Source organism: Apostichopus japonicus, chromosome 10 (genome assembly GCF_037975245.1).
Source record: "Apostichopus japonicus isolate 1M-3 chromosome 10, ASM3797524v1, whole genome shotgun sequence".
NCBI lineage: Eukaryota > Metazoa > Echinodermata > Holothuroidea > Aspidochirotida > Stichopodidae > Apostichopus > Apostichopus japonicus.
The window spans coordinates 14,638,504-14,666,122 of NC_092570.1; the positions used below are offsets into that span (position 1 = coordinate 14,638,504).

Consider the following 27,619-nt stretch of genomic DNA (forward strand, 5'->3'; position numbering starts at 1 on the left):
TTAAATATATTATTTATTCTTCTAGCATTCCTTAATTATTTTAATTATTTGGTTATGTTTTATTTATTATAAACTGTACATATTACCTTCTTAAATATAAATTACTATTACAAAAGTATATAAAGTGGTACGAGGCTGTACAATGACGTCATGAAGTGAGCAGGCAATTGTTGAACTTGTTTTTATGAATCATATTATATTTGATTCATGTTGCTGAAGAAAATAATTAACAAATAATATTTTGTGTCTGTTCACGAATATATTATTTCATATGTTTTAGTTGATGCAATAATTTAAAATACGTTGCGCTTAAAACATTTTCATTCATGATATGATTGAAAATGGCAGCCCCCTTGGCCGACCGCCTCCGAACTTATATGCCCATTAAAACGTGTTTGAAATGATGAGAAAGCAAATTAATCACCGCAAAGACAAGTAAGAGCAACTGTTAAGAACCTTTCTGCTTTAATGTCTACGGTTAATCTGTAAATAAGTTCACTCATGCTCTGAGAGCTTAACTTTTAACGTAATGCCTAACGTTACATCTGACGTTAGACTAGGCCTAGGCCTATATATTTTTTATTACATTGATTTTAATTTTGTTTTACTGTTGGCGAGGGCTACGCTTAAGACAGGTAAGCAGTATTACAAATTATTGCACCAACTATAGCCATATCATGTTTTAAATTGGATTTGTGGAAGGTTCAGTATCTTGCTTTATAATATTGGTTGGATGTTGTAGGCATATTGCCCGTGTTCAATTTCTTCATCTTCAAGCACACTGTCACAGGTACAGTACTTGGAATTATTAGCCTCACAGTCGTAACATACCACAGAATGATTCCAGCGGTGTGGTCTTTGTTTTCACTTTCTTTCCAGATACCCCCAATGATATTGTATTTTTTTGATCACATGTTGGTATGGATAAATATTACAAATTGCATTAGATGCAGGCATTTCACAAATTGTGATAGCATGTAAATTTTAGATGAAATTTTCTTTAGAGTAAGAGGGGTGCCAGTTGCATATATACTGTAATGCAAAAGGCTATTATGTGTTATAAATTATATATGAAGGCTAACTTTAGTGAAATCTCAATGATCTTGCAATTTGTGGTAACAGTAATGGATAACTCTGCATAGATTATGGTGTGCCGCAATCAATCTAGTTCTTAATTACCTTTCTCTTCTTTTTTTCTCCTGGAAAAATACTAGTTGGTTGTAATGGTAAGATGCTAGAAGATATGACAAAGGTTAAAGATGGATCTATCAAATGCCATAGGAAACTAAGAGTTCATCTGTCAAGATTGAAAACGCCTTTACTCGACAACGTGAAGAGAAGTAAATCTGTATCAAATCAGAGCCGCAGGGTGCACAGTCCAATCGTCAAAATCTGTAAGATTAAGTGTGATGAGGTACCATCTTGTGAAACTCTTTCTGTAACAACAAGTCAGAGCATCACTGGTGATGAAGAGTATCTGTCAACATATCCAACTACCAACAGTGAAGAGTATCCAACCCTCTCATTGACAAAGATCCCAACCTTATATTACCAGGGAGAGTGTAAGCCAATTGATGCAGGAACTCTGTGTACGGAGCATGTCCAATGCTTTTCTGACAGTGGTGTAAGTGTTGATGACTCAGATGCCAAGTGTGATCATCCTCCTAAACTTGTGAGACAAGTTTGTCCTAGCCATGAACAAAGTGAAACAGAGGCCGACGACCACTGCTTTAATTGGCAGAGATGTGATCAACAATGGAGAAGTGATTGTATGACAGTAAGAACTAAGCAGTCATTAGATTGTATTGGTAGTAGAAAGATCTGCTTTGAGGATCGTCAGTCAAAGATGAGAAACAGACGAAGACAGAAGCAGAAGAAGAAGTTATCCTACAAACAAGCCGCTTACATCTTACATAAGAGAAAGCGACAAAATCATGAAAGGAAAGTTTTGAGGACAAAGAATTTAGGATCCACTAAACATGACAGATCAGCTGCAGATGTCCAAGTTTCTTTACAAGGAAAATTAGGCAAGCAGAACCCAAAGAGAACTTTGCAGGTCACTTTAAAGCATGTTAGAACAACAAAGAAGAGACTAAACATACCTTCATTGAAGGCCAAAGAAGACAAAACTAAGGAGAAGCACATCAGAGAAGATTTTGGAGACATCAGTCCGCTCCCGAAACTGAATGTACCCGATAGATGTCCCGGTTGGAAGGAACAACAGAGAATGAAAACTAGTATGATTAATGATGATACATCATCTGCGAAGTTAGTAGGTATCAAACAGGAGATCAGTGGCGATCAATTTTTGATGAAAGACATTGAACAGACAGGTGATGAAATTAGCAATAGTATGGGGTATTTGCAATATTCTGGGGAAAGGGGTGGGAAGACTTCAATAGGAAACATGGGAGATCGTAGCAAGATGTTAGGGGATGAGGATCAGCAGATGCATCCCACTGCAGATGAACCCAGTGACTCTCCTGGTTTCAGGTCAAGCGTGAATGGTACAAAAAAGAAAACAAATGATCAGTTGCCTTTGTATCATCGGAACCAAATTGAAAAGTTGAAAGCAGAACTCAAACGGATCAACAGGAAAAGCCTGGACGAAAAATCAGCTTTGACCAGGACGTTTCCGAGGGAGAAAAACGGGACGGATTACCGCCATAAAAAGCTTTCGTTAATGCTGAGACCTTCAAGTTCAACTCCTAGTTCACATCCTTGCCAAAGATCTCCTGTGAAAGGATCTACTGGTGACCATCACGTGCAGCAAGAAACAGAGATGGGCACAGCTGATTTGCAAAGAACACCTATCCGTTCAAAGATGGACACTTACGGAGACCTCGTTGATGAAGACTATGGTGGTGGTGATGATGAAGATGATGAGGATGATGATGATGTCATTATTGAGTCAATAACAACTCCTAAATCTTTGAAACGGGAGCAAATCACTTCGTGCATGTCAGGTAGGCAAGACTAATTATTTGCAAAGAAATATCCTGCTGAGTTTATTTGTTAATAGGTAGTTTCTTATGTAAATGCAGGCCCCCCCCCCCCACCCCCTGCTATTTTGAACCCTATGATTGACCAGGATCAGGGAGGATCAAACATGCTGTGTTAGGTGGCAGGGAGGGGGTGGGGGGGGGGACAAGCCTGATTGAGCTGCTGCAGGTTAGCAAATAAATGTTTGATTATCAGACCAGTAATTTTAAATAAATGTAGTATGGGTAAAGAAGGCAAGCAAATTATTTTTCAGAATGGAAGTGCTGAAGAAATAATGAAAACTAAGAGGAGGGAAAGCTGACTTTAATGGGAAGCTGCCCCGACCCTGGAGAACTTAGCCAAGCAAAAAGAAAAGAATTCCTTCCCAGTGGCTGGACTGTTCCCCAGAAGAAATCTTTACTTCTGGGGTTTGACTCACAAGAAGGTCCAAACCCAGCGTTCTGTGTTCAATTTATAGTGTAAATTCAACGTGGGTTGACCCGCGATCAGCAGTGACTTTAAACCCCAGTTGTTTCACAAAAGAATCCTCTAGTTCATTTTATAATGAAATCTGATTTCTTTAACTACATATTGAAGAAGGCATTTACGTATCCCTTTCTTGTTGACACATGTTTGGCTACTGTTCCCTTGTTTTGTTTCTTCTTTAATTCTGCGTCTATCTATCGAAAAACATACTGTCTATTTTTTTGTCTACCCTATTAAATTATTATCGATTCACATATTGTTGTCAGCTTCTCCCAGAATTTGTCCTGTCTAAAGAGTGCCGCTACAGTATTATATCCCGTACACGCGCATACAGTGTAGTTGTGTACACAGTTTGAAGTTTGACTTTCCTTTATTATGATCAGAAAAAGAAGGTGGCTTTTTTTTCTTTCTTCATCTTTTAGATATTCTTGATACACGTAGAAGCAGCTCCAAAGCTCCAACACCAACATTGAAAGATGTATGTGAGCGCCTGATATCTGATTTTGGTCAGAAAATAAGGCCATGGTAAGTTTTACAGCAATGTACAGGTCTTGAATTTATTGCTTTGGTATACACTCATGTAAACTTGGTAAAAGTATAATGGTTAGCATTACGATTAATATCACCAATGGTAGTAAACCACATCATGACCCGGTTCACTGATAGCATATTTTCCCCGTCAAATTTGCATACATTTTCCTGTGAATAATATGTAAAAATGAAATTAAACATTTTGGTAAGTTTGTTTAATACAGTTTCTTGTGATAAGTTAATTTCGTTGGTGTAGAATGTTAAATTTGAAGCTCATATTATGCTACTAGTTTTGACATGCTAACTATTAACATAGGGTTACATCCCTCATATTCAATCTTAAGTTTTCCTTTCTTGCAGGAAACGTTACATAGAGGAACAGTATGTAATTCTGACGTCAAATGAATCCGCACCCCCGTCACTCCCCGTGGAGCAAGACAGGGTACTGGTGACTGTCGGCAGGTACGCCATCTCACAGTCAGACATTTCCAGTCTTCAGGAGGATGCCTGGGTGAACGACAATGTAAGAAGACTACATCAAAAAACAAACATGTATCATTTATTCTTCACGCAAGGGTATTTCATTCCTTGCCGAAGGCAAAAGGAATCTATGCGATGGTGGTGGTGCGTGTGCATGGGTGTGTATGTGTGTATGTATGTGACACTACTTGTGAATACAATTTCTCAAGAAGGGTAACCTTGAGGGATACCATACTTGGCCTAGAAAAGCCCCATATTGAGTACAAGAACCCTATTACTTTTGGTGGATGTCAAAGGTCATTTGGGGTCGTCAGATGTCAAACTGTGAAAACTTGAACACAATATCTCAAGAAGGGAAAACCGTAATGAATCTGATACTTAGTGTGTGGATGCTCCATGCTATTTAAAAGAACCATATTTTTTTGGTAGAGGTCAAAGGTCATTTGGGATCACCAGAGGTCAAACTGAAAACCATGTAAATGCGTTATCTCAAGAAGGGAAACTGTGATGATGATAATGCTTAGTTAGTTAAATCACAAATAAACTATTGTTATTTATGACTTGAACATTAACCATAGACTCCGTACCTTTTTTTTTTATATCAGGGTTAACCCCTTGTTTTCTTGACATGTAAATGACAAATAACGATTATGTTGACAGGATGGTTGTTATAAACAAAAACAATATGTTCTTTCTTCCTCAGATCATTAACGCCTATTTTCACCTGATTGCGGAGACGTCTCCGTTTGAAGTTCTGCCATTGAGTTCTTTCTTCTACCAGGTTTATTCTAAGAATGGTTTCAGCCAGGTGCAAAGATGGCACAGAAAGGTGAATAATTTATCACTCTAGGTTAAATTTTGAAGTGTTTTAAAGAGTCAAGCTGATCATTTATTGATGTCTTTTTAAAGACTTTTATCATACCCATCAGCTCACTTCCCCCATGCCCCCCCCCCCCCCCCCGAAGCAGTTTGATCTAGTCCAGCCTACCACTTGCAATTCACCCAAACCGAAGAGTGTTCATGAATAGGTCAAGGAGAAGCAATGCATTTTATCATACCTTATCTATGTCAGTGGTCTGCACATTTTTAGGGCCATGACCCAGAAGCTTCCATGTGACTGAACTGAGCCGCAGCCCGCACGACCTCCCACCCTTCAGAATTGACGCCCAGAATGCATGAAAACACGCATGGTTAAGAAAAAAAATTAAACCTACTTGATCTTTGTCAGCAGACTAATTAATTTCAACTAATTAAATTTTCTGACCTCTGGCAAAATATCGACCCATATTTTGTGAACCATTAATCTTTGAGATAAACAGTGCTCAACCATAGTTATACCCGTGCTGTGGCTGAGTGGATAAAGTTGGAGGCATTTGAAGCAATGAGGCTTAGCAATCGGGAGGTTCCGGGTTCGATACCCGGCCGGGTCATAGTAAGGTGGGTTTTTCATGACTCTTTAAAATGAAAAGATTCCAACTTTGACTTAAAATGTTGAATTGGAGGCCACCCGATGTTTGAGTTGTAATGCACAAGCCCTTGCGGGCTTCTCCCACATTTGTGGCCCCTTAAGCATTGTGAAAATAACTGCCTGATTATTATTATGATTATTACTCACTCTTTCACTCAGAGGTTAGGACCTTAGCGAGTGATGTCATGTATCGTACAAAGCCTACAACTCGTGGGACGAATGGTTCGATTAGCTGTGTGGATCATTGCATTTAATACGTTCTCTCATTTCAGACGGATATATTCTCCAAGCAGCTGATCTTGATCCCGATTCATTCCCGACATCACTGGTGTTTGGTGGTAGTGGACACCGGCGTTAGTTCCATCACCTTCTACGACTCCATGAGACACGGCGGCAAGACATACACCAGCAAGGTCCAGAAGTACATGAGAGAGGAAGCCCTCGCTAGGGGTGTAACACCGGCGGACTGGGTACTGAAGAGCGGCGCCAGTATCCCTCAACAGAGGAATGATAGCGACTGCGGAGTGTTTGTCTGTCAGGTAAGAAGGTCGAGAGAGCCATGTCGTGACACTGATGATAATAATAGGTGTACACTGCATTAAAAATGATATATATTTCATATGATATAAATAGAAGGGTGTTCAGCCAATAACCTTACATCACTTACTTTACACTGTCCTCAAAGATCTTTGCAATGTAACAGAGGGATACAAAATCACAGATTGGACATTGGTAAAAATTTGATGTGCCTGGAAGAATGGGAATCAAGTTCAATGTGTAGTTTGAAATTGCTTCAAAAGCTCTTATATGACAGCGGTCCTTTGACAGGGCACTATTCATCAATAGTGGGGCCTGGTCAATAAACTGGGTAAAGGAGAGGTATTTTACACAGTAAACTTTGACGCTGTAGTTGGCGTGAATAAATGTATCGGTTTTGGAAAAATTTTCTATGCTTATTTGATGCACCTTTGAAAGGTTCACTGTATCGGTGAAAAATGTTGGAAGGTTAGTATTCTCAAGGGTGCAGACTTTGATATTATACAGAAAATTTTGACAATCCCAGAACTAGAGAGATTTGATTTTCAATTCTCTGAATAAGAAAGGGATCTGCTGAAGTTGTGCCATCAAAAGAAGTGGTGGACAAGTTTGAACGATAGTGTTAATCCAGCATATTTTGAAATAAAGGTCAACTCAACATAACAAAGATCCACCATCACCTAAATGTTTTATTGATATCCCTTTTTGTCCACAGTATGCAAAGAGACTGGGTATGGGGAAGCATGCTATCTTCTCTCACTCAGAGGCAGCAGGATTTCGACGAGAGATGAGGCAGGAACTACTCGAAAAGCATCTCAAACTATAAGTCATTTTTTTGTTGGTATTCAAAGTTTGATCATTTCTTTGTAATTTTGCTTAATAATGGTTTCAGTAGTGTTATAAGGGTTTGTTTTAGTAATGACATGTTCTTCTGGACGTCCATGAAGCTATTTGAGGGCGGGCTTCTCAAAACTGTTGCGGTCCCACACTTAGAAATAGAATACACTGTAAGTCCCACTCTCCAAGTAAGGTGCTTTATGTTATCATAAAATCCTGGCCACAAATGTGTAATACTTTTCAATTAAGATGATATGGTGCAATATTATGAGAGATGTTTTGATTTTAGCTGTAGAAATGTAAAGATTACTCATTTGTTGCGCACCATACTGTCATCCTTAAGTGATTTTAACTGTCATGAAATGGAAAGGCCTAAGCCCAAATACTTCTTGGTAAGCTTATCAAAATTGTTTGGAAATTGTTTGGCCTTGGAGAAGACTAAGTGGTCTTTGAAATATGCTGAAAATCACCATATGTAGCATTTGTGTCTCCAAGAAGTTGGTTTATGTAATAATGTTATATGTTTCGATCTTAATTGTATAGAACAGTCAAGGGACAAAAGCTCACACAAAATGACTTGATAGGTTACCAGATGTTCACTGCGGTTTGCATTTCATATAGTTACATATTCTGGCATGTTGTTGGAAGTTGACTGCACAGAGATGCATATTAGGGGATTCCTCTAAGGTTGCTTAAAGTGTCCTCTCCTCCATCTGACATTACCCTCCTGCCAAGTGCATGAATGTCCGACATTTCTCATTAAAAGATTTAGATTGTTAGTTACCAATCAAATGTATGATATTTGCAGAACATTCTGCAGCTACACGTTTTTACAACTGTTACTTGAGCATGTACTGTACTGGCTTCCTTATATGACGACAGGTACACATATGTATGGTGGCTTAACAGGGACATAGGAAAGAAAATAAATTGAGATGCAAAGTCAAATGTTGAGATGCAAAGTCAAAACTTTTGAGATAAAAAGTCAAAATTTTGAGTTATGATGTAAAAAAAGTCAATATTTTGAAAATGTGAACATTTTGATATTTGGGGACACTTACTTTTTTCCCCCCTTATGTCCCTATTAAGCCACCTTACATATGCATTACACCTATGGAAAAAAAAAAGTTGCATTACAAATGACTTGTTTGTCAGTTTAATAATAACTGTATTGAAAATTGTACTTATTGCATTACGTTTCTAAAATATGAACATTGTTAAACGAATAACCTGCAGGATTTCCCTCAAGGCAAGATGACATGACCCATGTTGGTGATGAGGGTCAACTACTCAAACCTGCAGGATTTCCCTCAAGGCAAGATGACATGACCCATGTTGGTGATGAGGGTCAACTACTCAAGTTGTTGATATATCCTCCATTTTGATTTCATTTTCAGTTGCCAGCCTAGTTTAGAAGTGTAACAACATTGTACAACTACATTGCCTTATGGCATAGAGGGTCTGCTCGTTGTTTTTTTTTGGGGGGGGGAGGGTGGGGTCTGTTTTGATGTTATCATCATAAATTGGTGAGTGACAGTACAAGGAATTAATTAATTAAATGTTTTATTTAATTGATCGTTGCATATATATTGTTACTACTCTTGGCAAATTTGCAGAATATTCATGCCATTGTTTTAGCTCAAGAGATGTATTGTTTATCATGCAGAGAGTTGATCAAATGTGTCACTCAGTTTAATTTTTTGTAAATGGTTACCAAGCCAGAGGTTAAAGAGAGACATATGAAGTAATGTACTAGATCCATTTTATTGATACATTCTTATTTACAATACAGTATGCATTTGATCATGCCTTTGACAGAGATATGTTGCACATTTAGTTCTTTCTTTAATTTGTCAACTGTTTCTGAATTCAGATATGACATTTATATAAGATCTATTCTCGACCCATTCAAATGATGTAAAGACAAATGTGGGAAAGTTACCAGCAGTATCATATTTCACAATCTCGTTCAAATACGAATGGAAAGTAAATGTTGAATCTTGGGCGTACACGCAATAAATGAATCCAGAACAGCACTATTGACGAAACTTAATACTTTTGTTTACGTTGTACCTTCAATTAGCTGTTTTATACATTGACAGGCATCGATTCTGACAAACTATGGATCAACTTTAAAGCAAAATCCTGAGAAACGAAATCAACAAGCACAACATTACAGACACCATCTGCAGATTTTTTCAGTGATGCATTGGATTGGGCAAAATGCCACTCCATGCAAATCAATGTGAAAAACTGGAAGTTTTCTGTATTCCACGATATAATTGTTTGTATTGAATATCACCTTTGTTGAATATTTCAGAGCATCAAATACTGCTAAAGAGTAAAGAAAACACAAAATTGTTAGAAATATGCCACACGTCTTGCCTTCTGCATCAGTTTGGCAAACCAAAATTCTGTCTCAACATGTAGTCGACATGAAAATGTTTCAAATATCGCCAACCAAAACAGATAGTCATTGTCCTGGAGAAACTGTTTTTTGCATTGTCTGGCTATTTCTGACTATTATGCAAGGACCTAGTTCATTCTGGTCAATTCAATTTGCCCATGCACTGCAAAGCTGCTCACTGAGACTTCAACAGTTAGACAAACAACATGATTGGCAGGGTAAACTTGATCAATCAGTCAATACTAAGTATGAAAGACCAGAAAGACTAAATGCAGGGAATAATGTAGTTTTTCAGTAACAGTTTTGAATGCTCAGATGTTAAAGCAGCATTTAGCGTTTGGTCGCCGTTTTCTACTTTTTTGACATGTCCATGAAGTTTTTTACATATATCAATCACAAAACAGCAAACTAAGATATTAGCCAAGTTTTTCCCTGCCAACAACGTTAATTGGCGAGTAATTAAGGATATCTGCAGATAATGAGAAAAGTGTCCACAACAAATTCCACATTTAAAATTAATCGTATACAGTTCCCCCAAACCCACTAGTTTGAATTCAACCAATCAGAGATGCAGGTTTAGTTATGAGCCGTTGCTAAAAATAGTTTCAGGACTTTGCGTTGGTACAACCAAGGAGTTGTTACGGAACTCCCTGGTACAACTGCCATATAGACTACACAAATCAAGCATGGTGTTGCAATACGTTTGGGTCAATGACGTTCGTAGCGTTTAAATAGTCATATTATGGGCGAGGTTTATTGGGATCCCAACGGAAAATATCTTGGAGAAAAAGAAAGTTGCAAATTTTTCGACTTTTATGCCACCATTTGAAGTAAGATTTAAATAGATAAGCTAGTTATGTATGTCGTTATAGCAGAGTGGAGTCAGTGAGGTTGAGAAAAATCATAGAAAAAGAAGGCAAAATGCTGCTTTAAGCTCTTTCAATACTATGATTCCTGTGTGCAAAGACTGCATACAGGTTTGTACTTGTATAGCAATCTTGTACTGCATTTTGTGGTACAATACCGAAGGTATCATTCAATACACAATATCACAACTGGAATCACTGAAAACAAGTAAACGTGAAATTTTCCCAAAATTTCTGAAAAAGTACTGCATGGTACCCTGGCTAGGCTTCAACAAAGATTATTTTAAGTTGTGATCCCTGCCACGACAGTCCAAGCCTCTTTTTTCTTTGGCCGGAACCCAGAATGAAATTCTGCGGTGAAACGTCTCAACACCGCCATCACTATCAGTGGACAGTACTGGTGACGGTCATTGTCAACGGTCAGGATGATGACTGGACAAATGAATATCCGAAAGGACAGTTTTACTTGTCCTCCAATATGCATCTGTTCTGTGACTAACTACCACGAGGACCTGCGTTGGTACCATCTTGCAATTTCACATCTTCCCATCTATTGTAACCAGGAACCGACCTGCATCAATCTGCTTCATCTTCTCTCTTACGTTTCTCTCCTGGAATCGCTGAGGATGGCATAGAAATGATGTTCATCTTTGGGGATTTACTGCTTCCGCCGGGACTGGATGAGTCGGACATCTTGGGCGCACCTTAAGTGAAGATGAGCATAAATTTGAAAGAAATTTAGAATAAATCTGTAGCCATCTGATCAAAAGCAATTGGATTGGTTCAATAAACATTACATATTATTATATAACTATATTTCATGATAAAATAAAACTGTTAGCAAACTGCTTATCCACTAGAGAGCCTGTGTGATAGAATGTGTAAAAGTAAGATGGCCTGACATTTCAATCCTAGCAGGATCTTCTTCAGAGGCTAAATGACAAGTCAAGGGTGGAGGAATTGAGCTGATGGGTATGATAAAAGTCTTTAAAAGACATCAACAAATTATCAGTTTGACTCTTTAAGACACTTCAAAATTTAACGTAAAGTGATAAATTATTAACCTTTCTGTGCCATCTACATAACTATATTCCATACTATGTTACACAACTATTTTCCATGTAACATAACTATATATCATACAACATAACTATATGCCATATTACCTAACTATATACCACATTACATAACTACATATCATTTTACATAACTATATAACCTAACTATATACCACATTACCTACCTAACAATATACCATATTCCATAACTATACTCCATACTTACTTACTATATACCACATTATCTACCTAACAATATACCATATTACATAACTACATATCAAATTACATAACTATATACCATATTACCTAACTGTAAAACCATATGACAAAAATTATATACCATATTGCATAACTATACTATACTATAACTTTACTATAACTAAACATATTACATAAACTATGTCCCATATAATATAACTATATTCCTTAGAGTTTGCATAGCTTTATATTACACGACTATGTTCCATATTTATCTGACTATTTCATTATAACTGTCCATAGCTTTCTATCAGGTCCAGTCACACTGTTACATTACAACAAAAAAACACCCCTCTGAAGTGCATATTCTTTTCCTCGCTGTCAGCTGTACCTGATGATTTATTCGAACTCTTCATTCCAAATGTTGGCCCTTGCCTGGCTATGAAAGTGACAGATGAAGATTTCCCAGCAGACAGATGAGTAGGTAACGTCAGTGTTGCCTGCACAATAAATATAAATTAAAAAACAACATGGACAACAGAAAACTATGAACGATGAAGTGTACTACATTAGTCAAAGAATAAATGACATATGTCATCCAGTGTTTTCTACCGTTTCTTCACACAAAACATCAATCAAAAGGTACTTACCCAGTGGGGTAAACAGGATTAGGCAGGTTGGGCTGGGGGGGGGGGTTGGAAGGGGATATGTCTACACTTTGATGAGTCATAATTTGTCACAGGACCTAATCCTTCACTGCCTAGGACACTGCAAGCAATGAGAATGACCTAACAACTTACTAACCATATTTTATTGTCCTTCTCTATTTGAAGGCATCAACTCCCTGCCTACCATAAATTTTGAAAGGATATCAGATCAAACAAAAGGCACTGACCCTCTTCTGTGAATGCCTCAATCTGTAGTTTGTGGATGTCAGGCAGTAACGGTCTGGAGGTAGACGGACACCGTTTTGGGGTTTGACACCAGGGAGTGGAAGGTTGTTCTTCTGTTTGGCGATTTCAAGAAGAAACTGAGAAGAAGAAGAAGAAGAAGAAAAAAGAAGGGGTAAACACAGTCACTTCCAAGATTTATTCCCACATGAATATTCATGTATCAACAGTTAATGCTAATGGCAAAGTTGAGTCAGTAACTTGGGACTAGGTTGAGTCTCATATTTCTGGTCTTAGCTTGATTGCAAATGACTTGCGATGTGAACTTTGACCTCACCTCTTCTCGATGTTAATAGTACTTAATAGTAGTAAAATTTGCCATGTTCAAACCCTTTAAGAGTTTGGTATGATATGATAAAAGTCATAGGAGTACATAATGTAGACCTAATGACTGTGCATGCTACTAAACAGTACGCGATTGCAGAGGTCTGCAAGTGACATGGATAAATCATTTTAACACTCACATTATTGACAGTTTGCTATTATTTGTGACTATCTTGTGAATTACATCTTGCTTGCAATCGCTGTTCAAGTTCAAAACCTCTTGGTACTTACTGACAGCCTGGAAAATACTTGACTTCAACCTCTTTATGAGCTAATGGTAGAAAATCTTTAGTGAAAAAAATAATAATTGCTGCCCTAAAAATAATAATACACTTTTAAAATATCTGTATTTATTCCTAGTTGGGCTTTAAAGATTCTCCACAAAAAAGTTGAGTGCTGGTCATTATTTCTACTTTAAAATATTACTTTAAATATCTCAAATTCTTAAAACTATTAGTTTCTGAGATGAGCCTTTTGTGATCCATAAGTAATGTAGATTAAAATGAATCCATGTCTTACATCTCTTGGTGGTGGAATTGTAAAAGAATGATCTAGTCTGGTTTGTATGGCCAATTTGACATCGTCTGCATCAATGTCTTTCCTTCCAGCGTGACCAGAATACACCTGGGCATCTTCCAGAACATCTGTGACATACTCTGTAGAATTTAACAATATGTTGATCTGTATCTTATATGCAGTATTTGTTACAAACTGGTCATACCAAACTTTGACCATTAGAGGATATGTAAGCTAGCCAGCATGAACATGTACTGTTGCTCCATTCCAGTATATAGGAGTACAATTATAAGCTTCTGACTGGTGTGCCCAATAATTAAAACATGTTGCAAAGTTTTCAGTACAATGACTAAACTAAGAAACTGTTTGAATCCCTGTGATCTAGTTGTATTCAAAGCTAATGCCTAATGCACTAGCCTAGATATACAACAAATAGAAATTACAGACACATCTGTGATTTTCTTTCATGGTTTTAATTTTTGGCTAGGAAATAGACTCAGGGAATACCTATTTAGTTTACTGTCTGACCAATTTAAAGTCTGAAGTCAAAATTGATTATGCTAGAAAAAGGCATTAATCAATTTGGTTTATTCAGGTGTGCTTAAACTGTGCCCGACTGTTAGAAATTTGATCAGAGCCAAACATTAAGCTAAATCATCCTACTATTAACAATAACAGCTGGTAATGCTGGTATGTTAGGCCTACCATTTGTGCTAGGCTTAGGACAGGTCTAATTTACAAATACAAGTTTACATGACAATGAAGTTTTTACTGATTGGTATTGAGTTCTGCCAATTTCTTGTCATGATGTTTTGCCTCTGTTCTATAGCCAAAAATAAAACGAGGCAGACACTGTACATAACGACAGACCTCTCATTGATATTAATGAACGTAACAAAAAAACTCTAGGCTTGCCTAACCTAACGTTAGGCCTTACTATAACGTTAGTTTCACACATAGGTACAGTTAGCAGACTTAACATTAGGCATAGGCTAGTCATGGTAACGTTAGGGTCAACTTGCAACAAGGACTAGGCCTAACGCGATATGGTAAAGGGAAAGCTAGACGGTGTTTCTAAACAAACATAGCCTGAAAACAAGAAGATCATACTATATGTGAATTCCAGCATCTGGTTTATGACTCGTGGTTCATAATCCGTAACGCCCATGTCTTTAAGTATCGAAACCATCACTTCAGCATCTTTTGGAAGAGGTTTCGGGACAGCCATTTTGGTGGTTTGTCTTCATATATGTTTTGAACTGTGTTACCAACAGTGTTACCAGCGACAATTGACGAAAAAACGCTAGATTTGCGAAAATAAAACCCTAGAAAACGGTAAATGGTAGTTTCCCTAACTTTCGTGTTGTTTCGAGTCAATTTAGAACAGATTCGTAGGATGAATGGTCACCGATCACAAAATAGATTTTGAATAGTTGATTTGAGTGATAGTCTGACCCAGAAAATTTGAAAAAAATATGGAAATTTTCGGTAGGAAAGTCCGAAGATTGGGCAAAAATACTCAAAATAAATTGGATGGGTCTCCAAGTAAGAATTTTGTCTAAAAAATCTGAAAAAAGGTCTATTTTTTGTAAATTTAACTAGTTTTAGGCAAAAAACGCTAGAATTACCAAAATTAGAAAAAACGTGCGCTAGAACCCCAATGACTAAAAACGCTAGATCTAGTGTAAAAACGCTAACTCTGGTAACACTGGTTACCAATTAGGGATTCATAGAAAACTCCAACAGTTAGATTGGGCAAAAGCGCAGTATGCATGAACTGCTTTCCATGGAAGGGGAAGCCTAGAAATATGTATCGCCCTTTAACTTTTCACGATTTATTCACATGCACGGGTAATAATTGATCACGGATCATGACGAGGGGGTGAGGGCCCTGAGGGGCGGGGGTCGGGGATGGAAGGGGAAGTAGGTACTGTCGTTAATTTGGTTACAAAATATCATTGCACACTCCCGAAGGTAGCTCGCCGAGGTCCAATCAGTGGCAACCTATAAAAATGGATTTTATCGGCCCGCGTATGTCTCCAAAATTTCCCTCCAGTGTTTTATCTACAAAGTCATTCGTACACTGAGTGGCAAGTCATATGTGGCGGAAAGAGAGCAAAAAATATGAAAGGTTGTTAACATTTCATGAAAGTGTCTGTCGACATCCACACAGCTGGAAACGTAGGCCTACTTCTCTGTATTTCTTTATTATATTATTGAAAACATTTTGATTTTTTTTAATTCAGATTATAATGGCAGTTAAGAGGATATTCCAATTGTACCACGTTTCGGTATCCAGTCAAAACGTCCCTTTACCAAAACGTCCCCGCTTTTTTAAGACCAAAACGTCCCCGCTTTTTACCAAAACGTCCCCGCAGTCAAAACGTCCCCGTGAGTCAAAACGTCCCCGCTATTATAATCAGTTGGAATGCAAGTGTGGATGTTTTTAGTTCAAATCAAAGAGTAAGGGTAAGCATAGGTTTAGGTTGAAAACACAGTTTTAAGCAGATATATATATATATATATATATATATATATATATATATATATATATTGTATAGTATACGCATCCAAATTCTTTTTTAATTCCTCTTGTATTATCTTTGTTGTTTTCCTTAATTCGTTAATTCACTGAAAAACATATAGCGATATACCTTTTTCATACCAAATATAATTAAACGATATAGTCCCTTATGATTTATTTAGCGCCTGTAATCCAACTTGCATGCCTATAACTTAGCCAAATTATAACTTAAAATTAATATATATTCACAACTATGAATGAATGTGATAGACGGGGACGTTTTGACTTACAGGGACGTTTTGACCAACGGGGACGTTTTGACCAACGGGGACGTTTTGACCAAAAGCGGGGACGTTTTGGTACGGGGACGTTTTGGTAAAGGGACGTTTTGACTGGTAAAGCACGTTTCAAGGAAAAACAAACAAGATTATAAAAAGATTGTCAAATTTTAAGGAAAATAATGAGCCATGTATGAAGACATCAAAGGGAAAGTGCCCTATTTGTGTTTTGTTGTGGTCTTGCAATATAACGAAAACCTTCAAACAAAACAAGGCTAGTTTTCCCCCTTACAAAAGAATATTTCATGACGTCTTCCCAAGGAAACTAAAAAATGGGAAATCGAAAATTCTTGAACATCAATTTTGCCATCCGTGAATGACCATGAAGGCATCGATTGCAGTTTCAACCGGCCATCAAATTATCGAATTGACCATATTTTATTACGATTATTTCCCCCCACCCCCCCCCCCCCCTCTGTATCCACCGTTTTGATAGCCATTCAAATTAGTAAGTAAACTTGTTCAAGTTGTGCGATCAGAACTTTTCGATGCAGGCACATTGTAGCATGAAGTAATTTGATATGGAAGGATGGATCTCTTATGTTCAGTCAATGATCGGTAGACATATGAAGACACTGGTGGTTGCAGGTGGCATTCGCCACATAGTGTTATGAAATAGTGATACCATCTCTTTGATGTTACCGAGAAACTCCATCGAGACACCTTACAGGCCTCTTATGTATTTATCTAGGTCATGGATTCAGTTTTCCCACGAGAAGTTTTTAACTATCTTATTGAATCTTGGTACAGGGCCTTTTCCCAAAATAGATTCCATTATGTCTGTGGAACATTCGAGAAGGTTCTCTCACGTGGTATGGAAGTTTCCATAGAAAGGGGGATGGACTTCCAAACTCCCAACCAATCAGGGCAGATCAGTGCCAGCGCACTTATTTTTATATCATTAAGTTAGTACAGGATGGTCAGGTTATTGGCTGCCTACTGATTGTGCGCAGAGGGATTTTGTAGAAGTATGGTATATAAGAAAAAGGAGGCCGAAAGTTTATCACTTGATCAGCAAATTTATCACTCCGTCAGCGCTCCGTGATCAGTTCGTTGCTTCGTTACTATTTCATCACTCCTAATTGTTTAATTGACGGAGTCAAGTCAAGTCAAATCATTGTAATTTAGTTTTATTTGTAAAGAGAATCGACAGAGAAGAAATTATACCGAATCATTAATCAAATCCGATCTTGTCAAATTTTTTTTTGTGTGAACTCATTGTTTTCGCCCGTTCGAGACATCTCCTGAAGAAGCATAAAAACGGCATCAAGATATCCCAGTACCTTTCTATCGCGAGTCCCGATATAGTTTTACTATCGGAGGAGCCGGGCTCGTCACAATATTACATGGTGGAGGTCGGTTGCTTTCTTCAGGAACAAAAACGGAACTTTTCACAACTTTCGTTCGTTACGATCAATAACGAACAGAAGGATTTTTTTGGCCCGAAGACCTAACGAGGAACACAACGTATGTTCACGACCTTGCCTAACATACACACTCTACGAGGGAAGTCAGCCTTCACTAGCCTAAGTTTGTACAACGGATGCCGGAACCACTGCAGATCTGTACACTAACGTTAATCAACCCAGCATGCAGTTCGCGTTTGAACATTCGCGCAACTAGTACTTAGAATACTACAGCTCTAAACATCAGAACTGAACATTTTCGCGATCTAAGCCTAGACTCTACCCGATGTCAACGGCGAACGAATCTGCAGCATACGAGATGTAGGCCCACCTGCTACTACCCACCTGCTACTGCTACTACCTGCCGCTACTACTACTGCTAACCGAGGGGCTTCAGTCATCGTTTGCAGTTCCACTACCAGTTCTTAGTTAAACTTAAGGGTGAGTGAAATCATGCCAATTTGTATCCCAACCCCTATTTGAGATCAGAGTGTAACGATAAGTTATTTTAATCGTGTCCATGTATTGCATATTTGTTATTTGTATTTAATTGCGGTCGATAGTGTGTTCAATTGAGTAGAGGCTCATGTTGTATACTCATAACTAGCCTAATTGTATGCGGCATAATGTCCGTCAGTGAACAGGAAACTTCGACCTCTGTTAATGTTATGCAGAAACATAGGCCCACTGATTTTTTGCCATCACGATTTCAGGGCGATATAATTGATGCAGATTTAGCCGAAGCTCATTATTTGGGATTTGAAGAAAGATTTGTTGATGTCATAGTCTATGGGGGTCTCTTATGGTATCGAATATCTAGTACTTTGGTACTTTACTAGATCATTTCGGAGTGCATACCTAGGGTCACCATGCTATCGAGTCACATTTTCTTGATTTTCTTGAAGTGGATGTATATGATTCACAAGGTTTCAAAACAGTTTTGAAACTACTGTATGCCTTCATTAAAGAGGAGCTTTTGTAAATGAGTTTGTAATATTTTAAGGTTTCTTTTTTAATATACGAATTTTTTATGGAACGCTGAGGTGTTCTGTTCAGTTAAAAGATAACTAAGTCTAGTTTTCTCTGATCTCTCCCCAATCACGGCATGATTTCACTTTTGATATAAATGTATTATTGATGTATGAAATGCATAAATGTATTTTGTAAGAGATACTGCATATTTTGCTGTGTCAAGTAACTTTGAGATACCTTAGTGATACTTTTTTTTGATTACATCATATGATGTCATCAATATTGAAGAGGTACACAAAAAATTTTCATGGAGATAGTGTCAATGTATATACCATATGATCATTTTTTATAATTCGTAACCAAGATGTTAACCTTTGAGATATATGAAGACCATTTGTTGAAGTCAATGGATATTAGTGAATGTGCTTACAGTACTCTACCTTCTTGAGATAATGATAAGTTAAAGCAGTATGATGTTAAAATTTTGGAGTATCCAAAAATTTTAAAAGATTGAGGGGGATGTTATGAAATAGTGATACCATCTCTTTGATGTTACCGAGAAACTCCATCGAGACACCTTACAGGCCTCTTATGTATTTATCTAGGTCATGGATTCAGTTTTCCCACGAGAAGTTTTTAACTATCTTATTGAATCTTGGTACAGGGCCTTTTCCCAAAATAGATTCCATTATGTCTGTGGAACATTCGAGAAGGTTCTCTCACGTGGTATGGAAGTTTCCATAGAAAGGGGGATGGACTTCCAAACTCCCAACCAATCAGGGCAGATCAGTGCCAGCGCACTTATTTTTATATCATTAAGTTAGTACAGGATGGTCAGGTTATTGGCTGCCTACTGATTGTGCGCAGAGGGATTTTGTAGAAGTATGGTATATAAGAAAAAGGAGGCCGAAAGTTTATCACTTGATCAGCAAATTTATCACTCCGTCAGCGCTCCGTGATCAGTTCGTTGCTTCGTTACTATTTCATCACTCCTAATTGTTTAATTGACGGAGTCAAGTCAAGTCAAATCATTGTAATTTAGTTTTATTTGTAAAGAGAATCGACAGAGAAGAAATTATACCGAATCATTAATCAAATCCGATCTTGTCAAATTGTTTTTTGTGTGAACTCATTGTTTTCGCCCGTTCGAGACATCTCCTGAAGAAGCATAAAAACGGCATCAAGATATCCCAGTACCTTTCTATCGCGAGTCCCGATATAGTTTTACTATCGGAGGAGCCGGGCTCGTCACAATATTACAATAGATTCTATATGTGTTCTCCTATCTCAGGAAGAGTGCCGAAAATGCCAAGACCATATTTTTTATTTGTAATATCAAACAAAAATCCTTCCTTTGTTTTTCTTGGGGGGGGGGGTGGGTGGGGGCTTGGATCTCCGAGCACTCAATGGAAGTACATGTGGTGCAAACATTTGGGTTAATTGGCTCAATTTTAGACCACGTGAGGCTTCCTAGGGGAAGCGTACGAAAACTGTTTACTACACTGAGTCAAGGTTTGTTTACAAGAGACGAAAACTTCAAGGTCTCATAGCGGAAAATCTTCATGGTCATGATACGGAAAAATTAATTAGTGGTGCTATGAATGGCCAACTTTTCAGCGATCCAGGAATGGGTAGGGTTTAGCTAGTAAGAACTTCTAAGGATACCACATTACTTTGACAACTTAGTTTGCAAGTCAATAGGGCAATTACAGGAGTATGCTAACTCAAAGGATATGTACTTCCTATTCCCACAACAGATCTGCAATTTAGAATAGTCACGCTGGAGACAAGGTGTAGCGAGCTTCCAAAAGTGACGAAGGTTGGGGGTGAGATTGCGAGGGTGTTTTAGAAGGAATAATTGAATACAATACAGTAGAATGTAAACCTGGAAATGGCGACTTTCTTATCCCAAATTATCTATTTTTCATTTGCAAGTTTTGACTTTCCAGTCTAAAAATACCCATTCTCCTCTTGAAATTTGGATGGCAATCGGGGAAGGGTTGTAGAAACAGTCTTTCCCTGAAAAACCAATAGTGGTGTGGGAGGGGGATATTTTCTCCTTTCCTACATCAATGAGCTACACAAAATGCTGAAGTGTTGTAGTAATAGGGGAATTTATGGTAACTATGGTGGGGCTTCATAAACACTTTGCATAGCAACAAGATTTTGACCTGCTAAGAGTGTCATCATATGTAAATTCGGGAGGGTGCAGGGTGGTGGTGGGGAGTTATGAGGCAATTTTCTTGTAATGAAAGCTGCATAATGATTGCATTCTTTAAGCTGTTGTGCTCAACTTACCAAGCTCATCTCCCGCCCCGCCCACCCCCCGAAAACGTACGCAAACAAAATAATGAAACAAAAGGATTCTTTCGTTAACAGTTATGTATTGCTTATAAGTGATACGTTAAACACAATCTCACATGGCAAAACATCAACAGAAGAAGTCATTTCACTTTTACAAGATGTGCACAAAAAATACCAGTCAGTCACCAAAAGAGGGGGTGAAATAATAACATCAACTAGACAGAGCAGATTCAAATATAGCAAGCATATCAAACTTGATGGCCTTGCATGAAAAAAAAATTGGGCAAAATTGTCCTTCAACTAATCATTTAACACACATCCACCACAGATCCCTGTACATATAGAGTTTGGTATTGTAACCAAAACATGCACAGTGTTGACATACTCGTATGTGTTCTGTGAAGCTGAAAATAACTCAGCAGTCCAAATCGGTTGATGGTAAGTCAATGGAGGGAGTAGAAGTTATTATTTAAAGATGAGAACCCCAAAACCAAAGACTAAAAAAGCCTTATTTTGTGGTCTGCATTATTAGTTTTGTATTGTCAAATGACAGTCGAAAAAAGAAGAAGAAAAAGGATACCAAAAAAAAAAATCACCAATATGTATTGACAGTACGACGACCCCCGTGAAAGCATCATTGGGCTAATGTAGCCATGATATATATGTGTGTAGTACAATAGGATGTTTGTCTTACTCTTCAACTGCTTACTGACAAAGGCTTCCATCAGTTCATTGTGTTTTACAAAGTCGACTGCTTAAATACAACTCGTTAACCAAGCAAATTTTTTGGACCTATTGCCGAAAACATTCCCCATCGACACTGTCATATGCATAGTTATTGATTTGCATTACAAACTGTTACATAGAAATCATTTGAAATAAATTGTGGGAAATGGACCGAGCAAAAGACGAGGGGGAAAAAAGAGAGAGAGAGAGAGAGGAAAAAAAGGGGGGAAAATCCATTTGAGTAAATAATCTAAAAACTAAAATGATATTTTTCTATTTTATATTAATCATTTTTTATCACACCAATAATACAGTTCTTTTGACTAGATACCCTTCTGATTGCAAGATAAAACATTCTCTTACAAATATAAAGAAACAAAAGTGAGAAGAAAAAAAAAGGAACACAAAAAAAACATATAGGGGAAAAAACTTCATAGAATCAATTTGTTGAAATAAAATATCTTGTAGCTGACATGAATACTAACTGGACTGTGCACTCACCACAGAACTATATATTTTACCATATTTATATATATATATATATATATATATATAAAAATATATATATATGACATTTGGTAAAGGTTATCACAGAGCTAAATATACAGTTTTGGTTTGCTAAAGGCATTAAGCCTCCACAGAACTACACACTGCACATAAAAAGTTTTTTTCAATATTTCCAGTGAAAGCTACAATACCTACACCTCAATCAAAAGCTTTATGTATACATACTTAGGCAGCTAATATTCACCTGTTTGCTATCAATCATCACCATCTACCGTTATCAGCCAGAAATATCGAAGCCAAGTTAATCTTCGAATTGTTCATTACTAAACTCATTGATTTTTGACATCGGCAATTTTTTTGCACGAGTTGAAAACCTGTATTGACTACACTGATGATGTATGTATGTATGTATGTATGTATGTATGTATGTATGTATGTATGTATGTATGTATGTATGTATGTATGTATGTATGTATGTATGTATGTATGTATATGTGATCTTCCCGCAAGCAGGAACTCGCGAAAGAAGCCATGGAGGCTTATAGACTCGCAAGCTGACCGAAGCCAATCTCTCGGCACACATCCATTTAACGTCCATGTCGGGAAGTTGTTATTGAACAACACCCTTGGCCAGACGACACAAATTGCTGTCGGCGGGAATAGTACCGGGGATCTCATGACTGGGAGATGCCGGCGTTAACCACTAGGCTATACACTCCGCTGTTGATGTTGTTGATGTTGATGATGATGATGATGATGATGATGATGATAGCATTTAAACTGTCCAAACGGCAATGAAGGAAATTCTTCTTTCAATCTTTAATCAAACTAAACACCCAGGAGAGACTTGAACAAATAAATGCAAAGAAACTTGTTAAACAGGAATTAAAATGTGTTGAGAAAATTTAAAATTCGCAAACTCCCTATGATAATGGACGAGAACTTCTCAAGATGAAAATCAATGCATTTTAAACAAGTTCATCCTTAAAATATTTGGTTTTAATGACTAGATTTGCCTCAAAAGCTACAGAGGTATATCTCTTGTTATGATTTTCTCATTCTACTTTCTGTACAAGGTAAAAATTTGAACATATTATTATGTACAACATAGGTGTGTCACAATGATGTCTTTTCCAAAATATTTTTCTTAAGAATTTTAGTTCCTTTTTGTTTATTTTGCTAATTTTTTTTTGGATTATTTTCATTTATTAATTTTTTTTGGTTGCGGTTTATAGCAATTAATGAGCAAAATTAATTGTCCGTCTTTGGCTGGCTCAAATTGTGTAAAACAACAGACACCTTTCTCAGTCAAATTGTCTACAGGCCTTAATGTCTGACACTTTAAATTTGTGTACTAAGAACCAAACTTTGCATGGTAAAAGTTATTTTCAGCAATTGACTAACTTCCTTGGCCTTACACAGATTGTTCCTTGTGTTCATTAATACTAACACAATATTGAAGAAGTAAATGCATTCGATTTCAAATCAACTTTAATTCCAAGGTATTCTCATTCGAATAACTTTTTACAGGACTCCAGTTATAGTTGAACCCAACTAAGAATCCAAAAGACAAACTTTCTGTCACTTTTGGCTTTCATCGTTAAGGTAATGAATATGCATGAAGGTCCTGGTGATTTTCTGATTGGTCCAGCTTTACTTTTGAACTTAACCTTTACCAGCCTACAATCTTACACGTACAAAGTCAAAAGAAGCACCATGTATTCGTTTATAATTACATGTTTCAACATCAACAGCACCCACAGAGGATGACTTATAATATATTCCTTCCTGTGATTGGCTGGACAGAAGTTTCAAATTAGCGACTTAAACGACGTTTGGAAAGAGTCCTTGATGAGACATTGTTACAGTCTGTGATTTGTCCCTCGTGTATATTTTCTTTGTATACTTATATAAAAAAAAATTGGACTTTTTCATTTGTAATGAGACATTTCTCCATCAAACAATGTGAATTCTTATCCTTCTTTACAGCATTTTCCATCGGCCATCTTATGTACATTAACGATACAACTTCAACCATCTGGAAATGTCCGTTCAGCGGGCCATACAATTCTTACATTGGCAGTTAAACAACCGTCACCACTCTTGCAGCTTATTGCCACTATCTACCGCTAACTGAATTTCAAGAACACACCGAGCACTGCAGAACGAACAAATCAACAGATTCAGAAGTAATGACCCTAACTCTCCATGGAAGTAGAGTATTATTTCATTATCCATTTGCTCTCATTAATTTTGTCCAGTCTTTAAAACTCCAGTTGTGATGCTATTCTACTTAATCTCACATTAAACATGTCATTTAGGCTCTGAACTACCCAAAACAACCTCCTAACCAAAGTCAGGCCTACCAGAAATTAAATTCCCAGCAGTTATTATATGGTGTTAAAAAAAAAAAAAAACATGACCAGTTGTAAGCTGTTTTTCTTCTCCATGATATTCTTTTCATGTACTTGATATAGCTGTTCTCAGTTATACTAAAACAAATGCCCTTTGGTGATCTATCCTTTAGCACCAACACAGGTGCAGATGTGTCTCCATCTCGTTCGTCTCAATTTGAGAGAGATAAAAACTTGCATCGAGTCACACGATACAAAATTGTAGTTTTCACCTACGATGCTATACACCCAAAGTTCCATTTTTTTTTTTGTAAAGCTAATCAGGTAGTGAGTGGGAGCTAGGTACGGGAAGAACTATTATATCGAGAAAAAAATTATCGACTGTATATCTGACTTGACACTTCCAGGTATGAATGGTTTAATACGAAGCACTGACAACTCTAGTGTGAATACAATTACAGTGAATTTTATGACAAAAGTAATGTTCCACAGCAATGCTGTTCAATAAAGCTCTATCAGGAATCACAGAATGTTGAGTCAAACATTGACAGGGAGGGAGGGAGGAAGGGAAAGGAAGGGGTTGGGCATTTGGAAGGTGGTGAGGGAGGGGGAGGGAGGGGGAATATATCAGGATAAAACTATGAACTAAATGCATCCCATGGAATAATTTCACTGGACTGATGCTCGAACGATCTGAATTTTCTCACCGTCCGACAATTATAATGTGTATCTCATAACCTGGGTTACTTTTCTGAATCGATGAAAAACTCTACGGTGAAGTCGACGGGCGCATCTGAATTGTAGATGCCAGGTTGAGGCTTCAGGTTCCCAGCTAAAGGTGTGCAGGTTATCCGGATTTTCTTGTCCAACTCAAAGGAGAACTGAACAGCTACAATGGGATTGATGAACCTGGCTTGCTCCTCCTTATCAGTTCCGACTTTGTACGGGTAGTGACCAAAGGATATACCAGCCGCTGGGTAGAGTGTGTAACTCTCCAAAACCTTGTCATCATCAGCATCCTACAAGATGAATTCAACGACAACATGTAGTCACAATTATATTTATACTGCTACCTCATTACAAAGTTATTGACCTACCTAAAGCAATTTTCAACAGTTTTTTTTGGCATCCACTAACGTTGTGCAAACATCCATTGAAAGTGACTTACAAGTCACAGCCCCCCCACCCCAATTCAAATGATACCAAATTTTCAGCCTATATTTTGGAGCTTAGCATTTCTTGGTGAACTGGTTTTTTTTAATATAAAGTAAGGTTTTGATGTTTCAGTTTACTTAATGATTGAAAGACTTCAGAATAATCTACAAGATTTGCCTTAAAAAACCAAAACCCCCATGAAAGCCAAGGAAACAATGAAGCTAATTCAGATGTTTTGGAGATTTGCAGTTCCAATCATACCTTATACACCGTGTATAGTGTGAACACCGTGTTTACCTTATACACCGTGAATACGGTGTAAAGTGTGAACACCGTGTATAGTGTGAACACCGTTATTACTGTGTACAGCTGGGACACTGTGTACATACGGTGGTACAATCCATTATGTAGACTTGCATACTCTCCAAACTTGGTCAAAAAGATTCATCACTTGGAAGCCAAATCTTAGGCTGTGGTCTGTGCAACATTTATGACCCTTCCACTTACCTCACCCCCGCACTCAAATGCGATGTGAGTAGCATTTTCCTCCCCAGAATATGGTTCCGGTATCCACCCCCAAACCTGAATGATAGGAAAAGAAAGCAGTTCAAATATGTGCATCAAAAATTAGCATTCAGAGCAATACTACATTTGAATATTCAATTAGCATGAGGAATACTGCATTTGAATATTCAATTAGCATGTGGAATACTACATTTGAATATTCAATTAGCATGAGGAATACTACATTCCATGATCTTCATTGGCTTAAAATCAAGGAGAGGGTGTACTTTAATATAATTTTGATTGTGTTTAAGTCTGTTAGATGACTGGGTCCTAAATATATCCATGATATATTGGTAACCTCTGACCGTAGCAGAAATACATTATTGATAGAGCCTCGATTTAAATCCTTGTATGGGTATCGCTCGTTTGCCAAGGCTGGACCTAAATTGGGGAATAAGCTTCCTGACAGCCTTAAAGAAATCCAAAATACTGCTACTTTTAAGAGGCAATTAAAACACTACCTATTTGTTAATGGTTCTGATTTCAGCCACAATCTCGACCAGGTTTAACTTTTGTATCGTTACCTTGACATTTATTTAGTTGTTTTCCAGCAAAGCAGTGCACACAGTTTTCTGTAGTAGTTGTGCTTATACGCCTTTATTATTATTATTTAAATACCCTATAACTCACTGGTTTGGGTATTTACGAACGACGATACTTACCTGTCTCCTACAACACTAACGCACATTTCCTAGTCTACCTAGACGCCACTGGTATAATTTTAGTACTGCGCCGCCGGTGACCTCTCCCACAGGTCACCGTGCACCCTTTCTTTCTTCCGAATTTACCATTCCGAAGGAAAACGCGTGTTTTTACAAGCTCTGTATTCAATTAGCATGAGGAATACTACATTTGAATATTCAGAGTCTTGGAACTATCAATATCAGCATTTGTCAGAAGACTGACCACTACTGGTTTTACACGCTCTTGGATCATTTTATTACCAACTCTGAATTGAAACTTCACAACACAATTGCCAACACTCCCAAAACTGCTTGGTTAAAGCATAAATCTACAAGCAACAACAACTACTCATCCCCTCTGGATTGCACCAATGGATGGAGTCAATAACTTGATGAATGCTGAAGAACAAATCTACATTAAGACGATGACTAAACTACAC

The 27,619-nt window shown here is 37.5% G+C and overlaps 3 protein-coding genes across 3 annotated transcripts in view; 1 reads left to right on the top strand and 2 right to left on the bottom strand.

The window, feature by feature from the left end:
• The first annotated feature begins 174 nt into the window (after positions 1–174).
• Positions 175–9,142, top strand: LOC139975261 (uncharacterized). The gene is made up of 7 exons (XM_071983022.1): positions 175–435; positions 1,215–2,966; positions 3,891–3,993; positions 4,360–4,522; positions 5,183–5,308; positions 6,220–6,486; positions 7,200–9,142. Exons 2-7 carry the CDS (start codon positions 1,232–1,234, stop codon positions 7,308–7,310), a joined length of 2,505 nt encoding a protein of 834 aa, XP_071839123.1. The 5' UTR covers positions 175–435; positions 1,215–1,231; the 3' UTR covers positions 7,311–9,142.
• On the bottom strand, positions 9,067–14,919 carry LOC139975264 (transcription initiation factor TFIID subunit 9-like). The gene is made up of 5 exons (XM_071983026.1): positions 14,754–14,919; positions 13,647–13,783; positions 12,749–12,883; positions 12,245–12,353; positions 9,067–11,298 (listed from the first exon to the last, which is right to left on the bottom strand). The coding sequence occupies exons 1-5, from the start codon at positions 14,869–14,871 to the stop codon at positions 11,171–11,173; spliced, it is 627 nt and encodes a 208-aa protein (XP_071839127.1). The 5' UTR covers positions 14,872–14,919; the 3' UTR covers positions 9,067–11,170.
• A 6,328-nt stretch (positions 14,920–21,247) lies between these two features.
• The window catches only part of LOC139974730 (sodium/potassium-transporting ATPase subunit beta-1-like), a 30,368-nt gene continuing 23,996 nt past the window's right edge, over positions 21,248–27,619 (bottom strand). The window contains exons 5-6 of the mRNA XM_071982104.1: positions 26,437–26,511; positions 21,248–25,793 (exon numbers count right to left, since the gene is read on the bottom strand). Coding sequence (XP_071838205.1) covers positions 25,518–25,793; positions 26,437–26,511 — 351 coding nt within the window. The 3' untranslated portion in view covers positions 21,248–25,517. The remainder of the gene's footprint in view (positions 25,794–26,436; positions 26,512–27,619) is intronic.

Excerpts from the sequence above, each read along its gene's own strand:
- LOC139975264 (XM_071983026.1), bottom strand. The coding sequence starts at position 14,871 with ATGGCTGTCCCGAAACCTCTTCCAAAAGATGCTGAAGTGATGGTTTCG. Across the intron at positions 12,354-12,748 it reads TGAGGCATTCACAGAAGAGG|GCAACACTGACGTTACCTAC; the intron begins GTCAGTGCCTTT and ends TTTATTGTGCAG. Across the intron at positions 11,299-12,244 it reads GAGTTCGAATAAATCATCAG|GTGCGCCCAAGATGTCCGAC; the intron begins GTACAGCTGACA and ends TCTTCACTTAAG.
- LOC139975261 (XM_071983022.1), top strand. The coding sequence starts at position 1,232 with ATGCTAGAAGATATGACAAAGGTTAAAGATGGATCTATCAAATGCCAT. Across the intron at positions 2,967-3,890 it reads AATCACTTCGTGCATGTCAG|ATATTCTTGATACACGTAGA; the intron begins GTAGGCAAGACT and ends TTCATCTTTTAG. Across the intron at positions 6,487-7,199 it reads GCGGAGTGTTTGTCTGTCAG|TATGCAAAGAGACTGGGTAT; the intron begins GTAAGAAGGTCG and ends TTTTGTCCACAG.